Below are 6,794 nucleotides of genomic sequence, written 5' to 3'. Positions count from 1 at the left end.
CCTCCCTTCTTACCTCTCTTTGGCCCGCTCTCCCGTCACTCTCTCCTCCACTCCTCTCCCTCCCTTCGCAACCTCCCGGTACATCTTACACACACTGTCCACGCTCCGCGGTCGGCTCGGCGATTGGTCGGTGGGGATGTAAACAACGCCGCGGCGGCCAATGGGAGCGCTGATCACGCAGTGTGCATGCTTGTCCACGCGCCCTCAGCATGGAGAGCTGAGATCAACAGGAGACAGGAGGGGGAGCAGAGGTATAAAAGCAGCTGCGGGCATTCCTCTTGGCTCACAGCCTTCCAGTGCAGCAGAACGGAAGTTGTGTGGTGCTGGATTTTCTGCTAGTGTCCAAGCCTTTTAGCTGGGGGTGCATTTGGCCATAATTTTTTCAAGGGCCAACCTTTAAACAATTGCTATAAATAATTAATTTTTAACCCCCCAAAAGGGTGAATTTATTTAGAGAAGGCTTCTGAAATTCTGCCATTTGCAACTTAAAAAAAAATATAGTTGCCTAAAATCTTCAGTTTGCAACTGAAAACAACTGCTCCAGCAAAACCTCTTTTTGGGGGAGAAACACAACTTTTCTGCAGCCATGGTGGTGTTCAAGAAGATCAAGACCTTCGAGCTGGTCTTCAGCGAGCCGGACAAGGTCTACGGCAGTGGCGAGAAGGTAGCCGGCCGTGTCCTAGTGGAAGTGGCCGAAGTCACCCGGGTCAGCTCAGTGAAAGTGCTGGCCTGCGGGGAGGCCAAGGTGGTCTGGATCAAGGGACCCCAACAATGCAAGCAGGAGATGGAATACCTGCGCTATGAAGATGTCCTCACCTTGGATGATCAGCCAACTGGTAAGAACCTTGGTTCAAGAGTTATTGGGTTGTGGGCTTGGGCTTAATGTGGGCTGTGCAAAGAAATGAAGGCAGGGGATGGCTGGATTTCACATTAAATCTCCCCTTGCTAAATGGATCTGCAAGGTATGTTTTCCCTGTGGAGTTTGCTCTTAGAGGCCCTGGGTTAGATAGCCACAGTGGGGATGCTTAAAGGCTTCTTGGTACAGTAAAGAGTCCCGTGGGTTTTGGAAAGATGCCATATCAATGCGTCTTCCTGGGCTTTGTTTGGTGCTTACTACTTTTTCCGTGGTAGGAAGGCAGTAGCCAAGTTGCTCATTCATTTGAGCCCTTGCAGACTTAAGCCGGCTAAAAACAAAACATGCCCTGAAGTTTGAGAATTTGGTGTTGAAATTTCCGGCTTAGTAGTAAAACTCCAGCCACTGATCCTCGCTACATTGCCAAGGGTGTAATTCTATGCCGGTTGGGAATCACCTCCAAGGCAGATCAGAATGACAGTTGTTTTAGCCTTAGATTCAGTTGCAGTAGCTGGCTTCCCTTAGGAAGAGATGAGGGTACAGTGTGTACTGTCAAGCAGTACAGTATGCAGAACAGGTGTGATTGATAGTAGGGGGACTGCAAGTTTAGATCTTGGCACTGGTACAGTGCTCTGTAACAGGGAGTTGTAAAGGGACATAGTTGTCAAACTTGGCAGGATGAGACAGCGAAGATGAAAGAGCTGGAGAGACAGAAATGCCTGGATTGGCTCACTTCCTTTTTTCCCTAGTGGCTGGTCCAACAGAGACTAATAGCAGATAGTTTGGAGGAGGGGATGCAAAGGGGAAATGCTGCATTGAAGCTGAATTCAGTGTTGGCTTGTCTTAAGTTATTTAAGTAACATCGAAGTCTAAAATGGTAAGATTGCTTCCCCTCTGAAAAGGCATCAGGAGATTGTTCTGCTGTTCTTAAGAAACAGCAGAGCTGGGGTGTATCAGTGCAACAGACTTCAGTACAAGCTGTGCAACAGGACAAACCTAAGGAAGCTTACATCTTCGAGTGGTGTTCTAACAGGTCTTCCTTTTCTTTAATCTTTCTAGATGAGGATGGCTCCGTGACCTTGAGACCTGGCAACAAATATGAATACAAATTTGGATTTGAGCTTCCCCAGGGGTAGGTATTGGCCAAAAAGTGGCTACTAAAAACCCTAATCATACAAATCCCTCCTTTCTAGTTATCCTGCATGTCTCTAACAGGCAGCCCTCTTGTATTGCAGGCCTCTGGGGACCTCATTCAAAGGGAAGTATGGCTGTGTGGATTACTGGGTTAAGGCTTTCTTGGATCGTCCGTCCTGTCAGACTCAGGAGATAAAGAAGCACTTCGAGGTCATGGATCTTGTCGATGTGAACACTCCAGACTTAATGGTAATTATAAGGGCTCTGCATGTGGGTGTTAGTGGTTGGAGCTATGTGGAGACTCCTGTCCTTTAGAAAAAGATGTTAGCTCTGTCTGAGGAATTTCTTTATCTGGTTTTACTACAAAGCATGGAATAAATCTGGGGTCCTCATTGGTCAGAGGGTAGACTTCCATTAGTGGTCTCCTAGGTGGAAGCACTTGGGGAATCTCATGGTAGTGACCATAAAGCAGGAGGAGGCCTAATGGGACTTCCATACGTGCTGCCGTTAACTTGTAACACAGATGACATGGCCGGGGGGGGGGCAGACACACAGAACTTCCAAGAACAGGGAGCACAAATAGGTGAAGACAGCATTTGGCAGCAGAGGGACAGATGTTCCTGTGCTCTATCTTCATCTGCGTAACTCAATCTCCCTGTGAATCTCTTCCAGTCGCCTGTTGCTGCCAAGAAAGAGAAGAAGGTGTCCTGCATGTTCATTCCCGATGGGCATGTGTCTGTCAGTGCCAGGATTGACCGAAAGGGATTCTGTGAAGGTGAGATCTGGTTTCTTTCCTTGGAGAGTGGGTTGATTAGGGAAGGAGGGGGGGGTGAAGGGACAAGCTGAGTGCATGAAAGTAGCAAGAGGAGTGAGACAACCCACTGGATTTGAAGGCTGAAAATGCAAGAGGGGGAAGGGACTGGGTGTGGTCGGAGGGGTATAACTGGAGCAATTGTGGAGGGCACAGTATTGCTCTGGCTAAGAGACTTTCAGTCTTCTCCGTAACTAAGCTCCCATCTCGCTCTTTTTTTCCAGGTGATGACATCTGTATAAACGCAGACTTTGAGAACACCTGCTCCCGGATCGTGGTGCCGAAAGCAGCCATAGTTTCCAAGCACACCTACCTGGCCAACGGGCAGACCAAGGTTCTCACCCAGAAGCTTTCCCGCGTCCGAGGCAACCACATCATCTCGGGCATGTCTGAGAGCTGGAGAGGCAAAACCCTCCGGGTCAAGAAGATCAAACCCTCCATCCTGGGCTGCAATATCCTGCGTGTGGAGTACTTCTTGCAGGTAAGGGTCTCGTGGTGCTGAGTCTAGCTGCTTCTACAGTAAGCAATGAGGGATGCTATTACAAAGGATTTGGACATGCTCCATTCTCCATAGGTCACTAGTCTCACTGTTAATGGGAGCATAGGTGCATAATTCATGAGAGCATGTAGCTTTGAGACCCTGAGAACAAGCCAGCCTGCTTTGACCCAGGGAGGGTGGGTTACACTTGATTTTATAGCCTAGTTCCTTCCCCATGTCACTGGGAATTAGATCACGATGGAGACCTCCGGTTCTTGTAATGGCAAAGCACTAACAGGTGACCGTGTAGTAACCAACTTGATCCTGGTCTTGTTCATACAGATCTACGTCAGTGTCCCTGGCTCCAAGAAGATCTTCCTGGAGCTGCCTCTCGTCATCGGTAGCCGATCTGGGTTTGCCAGCCGCTCCTCCAGCATGGCTAGCCAGGCTAGCTCTGAAATGAGCTGGGTGGACCTGAACTTGCCTGATGCACCAGAAGGTGAGCGGAGGGTTATGCTGCTGTGGGGGTGCTTGGGGTATCTGCTCGGACCTTTCAATAAACTGAGGCATCCCTTGAGATGTGCTCTCCTACACACCCTTGCTGTTGGGCTCACAGTGTTCTCCTCTTCTTAACAGCACCTCCATGCTACCTGGACATTGTACCGGAAGACCACCGCTTGGAGAGCCCCACCACACCCTTGCTGGATGATCTTGACAGTTCCTTCGACAGCCCTATCTTCATGTATGCCCCAGAGTTCAAATTCATGCCGCCTCCGACTTACACAGAGGTGAGATTTGGTATTCAGCTTGCATGGCTGATGCCTGCCACAAAGGAACTAGAGCTGGAAGCCTAGGATTTAGCTGGGGTGGGAGAGCTCTTTCAGATCAATATCTAGGCTGCTCAAACTTGGATAGACTCCCAACTCTATTGTCAGGAAGACAGAAACTGACTAGAGGTTAATGGTGGCCCTTGTGAAACCAGTGCGGATCTGTCCAGGGATGCACTAAAACCTCACTGTGTAAAGCTGTCCAATGGGGCATCTTAGCTGGTTAACTTTGAATTGTAACTTATTTCTGGAGCCCTGTGTTTAGCAAACTAGTCAGTTCCCTAGTCAGGGATGACTGTCTTGGTTGGGGTTAACAAGTTGGCATTCTTAAGCAAGTGTCTAATGATGTCTTGTTTGTTTCTCCTGCAGGTGGATCCCTGCAATGCTAACAACAATGTGCAGTGAGCGCCAAAGAAGCAGCTGTCTGTTTCATCTACTTTCCTGGACTCACTTTATATCTGCAGTGATTCTACCTAGCCAAAGTTCAGAATGGGGCTTTGAAACCTCCATTCCTGGTGCAGGAAGGAAACCTCCCAAAGCGTATGGGGGGCAAGGCAGCTCCTACCATCCTGAAAATTTACAGCCACCACTGAAGAAGTCAAATGTGAAAGACTGTCTTCTAAGATGTGCTGTGGGCACAGTCTTGATGTGACCAGAGAAATGCCATGTTGGGGAGTGATTGTCAGCCAGGTCTGCACTCCAGAGATTTTCAGAATCTCCCTAGAAAATAATTGTGTGGAAACTGTTATGGGAGATAGCTGCATGGGGCAGAAAAGTGAGCTCTTCCGAGTTGATCTTGTTAGGGAGAGGCACGAAGTCGCAGATTCTGACTTAAAAACGACCGGCACCATGCCTTGAATCTGTTACTAGACTGTACTGATGATCAGTGATGTTTGATCACGTGATCTGTTTATCAATGTTTTTGAGAGTCTGAAGATTTCAATGAAATTTGCTAGTTTAGGATTGTAAACTTATTGTGCTGTTATGTTAGCAGGGTTGTTGCTTGTGCCTATCACCATAAACCTCAAAGCTTTTTACAGTCCTCCTGTTGAGGATTTTGGGTGTTGGTGGAAACAGTTGTCTTGGCAATAAGTAGAAGAGATCAAATAGTAATCAAGGAAAAAAGCAACAGACCTGTGGAAGGGGGGAAGAACGTAAAGGTTTATTTTGAATATGCAGGGATATTGCTGCATATCTGAATTTCATTGTAACAAGCAAATGAAACTTGATCCAGTCCAACGGTCTCGGAAGCAAAAGATTTTAACAGTTCAAAGCAGTGTCATTACTTTTAAAAAAAAATAATTGGTAGCATTTATTATGTGACTGCATTTTCTGAGGCTGCTAAACACAAGTGTAAGCTAAAACTCCATGATCTTGCTGTGAAGAATCACTATCTCCGTCCTCTTTTGGGGTTGTTTTATTTTTACTTTAAATTTTTTTGGTCTTCCTTTGTGAGAGAGAAACCAATGCACGCCAAAGACCTCCTATCCAGCCATCACTATGGCTTAGCTCAACTGGCCTCCACAGGTGTACAGAGGTGGGATGCAATTCGGGGACAGCCCACAACCCCTTCGAGCCCAGGCAAACCCTGCGAATGTTCCTACTCTGACCAAAACTTCATGGTGCCAAGCAATGTCCAGACCCCAAAGGCACATAACCAGGAGGCATGTTAAACCAAACAATGGCGGGGAAGGTTTGGGCAGAGGGGAGGGGTCTCCATCTTTTCCTGCTTGGTCTGCCCTCCATGACATAGAAAAAGCACTTTCTTTTTACTCTTGTGTATTCGTTAACCCAGCACTGCATGTCCTAAGTGTTACTTACCTGTATTTGGCAGAGCCAAGCTCTTTGGCCTGTCGTGACACAAATCGGGTGTACTCCATTTTTCTACTGTTTTGTATTTGTTTTTGCAAAAGTTTATATTTGTACAATTTAAGATGCTGCGATAACCCCCGTGGGGTGACATTTTTAATAAAGACTATCATTGAAATAATCAAAGCTGCCTTCTGTGGAAACTTCTCTACTCGGGAAGGTGGGGAGGGGCGGGGAACTCGGAATGTGATGTTTCAGAGCTGGGTGTGTTTGAGGATGCTGTGTGAAAGTGTTACCTTCCCAGTTTCACTGCTAAAGCGGGGTGGAATAACTGGGAGAAGAGGCAGTCACTTTAGGTGCAGACTACTAAACCCTCTGGCTACGTCTACACTGGCATGATTTTCCGGAAATGCTTTTAATGGAAAAGTTTTCTGTTAAAAGCGTTTTCGGAAAAGCACGTCTAGATTGGCAGGATGCTTTTCCGCGAAAGCACTTTTTGCCGAAAAGCGTCCTTGGCCCAGCTAGATGCGGTTTTCTGAAAAAAAGCCCCAATTGCCATTTTCGCGATCGGGGCTTTTTGGCGGAAAACAGTACTATGCTGTCTACACTGGCCCTTTTGCGCAAGTCTTTCGGAAAAAGACTTTTTGCCCGAACGGGAGCAGCATAGTATTTCCGGAAAAGCACTGATGATTTTACATGAGATCGTCAGTGCTTTTGCAGAAATTCAAGCGGCCAGTGTAGACAGCTGGCAAGTTTTTCCGCAAAATCTTCCGATTTTGCGGGAAAACTTGCCAGTCTAGACACAGCCTCTGAGGCCACATCTACACAGCAGCTACAGCCTCTGAGGCCACATCTACACAGCAGCTATTTCAGGATAGCGAG

The 6,794-nt window shown here is 47.4% G+C and overlaps 1 protein-coding gene across 1 annotated transcript; it reads left to right on the top strand.

The window, feature by feature from the left end:
- Nucleotides 1-272: 272 nt before the first annotated feature.
- TXNIP (thioredoxin interacting protein) lies at nt 273-6,098 on the top strand. The gene is made up of 8 exons (XM_006134678.3): nt 273-836; nt 1,913-1,985; nt 2,089-2,236; nt 2,660-2,762; nt 3,023-3,279; nt 3,619-3,775; nt 3,913-4,064; nt 4,473-6,098. The coding sequence occupies exons 1-8, from the start codon at nt 587-589 to the stop codon at nt 4,506-4,508; spliced, it is 1,176 nt and encodes a 391-aa protein (XP_006134740.2). The 5' UTR covers nt 273-586; the 3' UTR covers nt 4,509-6,098.
- The last annotated feature ends 696 nt before the right edge of the window (nt 6,099-6,794 follow it).

This window comes from Pelodiscus sinensis, chromosome 24, assembly GCF_049634645.1.
Source record: "Pelodiscus sinensis isolate JC-2024 chromosome 24, ASM4963464v1, whole genome shotgun sequence".
Lineage (NCBI taxonomy): Eukaryota > Metazoa > Chordata > Testudines > Trionychidae > Pelodiscus > Pelodiscus sinensis.
This window is presented reverse-complemented; position numbering and strand designations above follow the sequence as displayed.

Coding starts and splice junctions, on each gene's coding strand:
- TXNIP (XM_006134678.3), top strand. CDS start 587: ATGGTGGTGTTCAAGAAGATCAAGACCTTCGAGCTGGTCTTCAGCGAG. Junction 2,237..2,659: donor TGAACACTCCAGACTTAATG/GTAATTATAAGG, acceptor AATCTCTTCCAG/TCGCCTGTTGCTGCCAAGAA. Junction 3,776..3,912: donor CTTGCCTGATGCACCAGAAG/GTGAGCGGAGGG, acceptor TCTTCTTAACAG/CACCTCCATGCTACCTGGAC.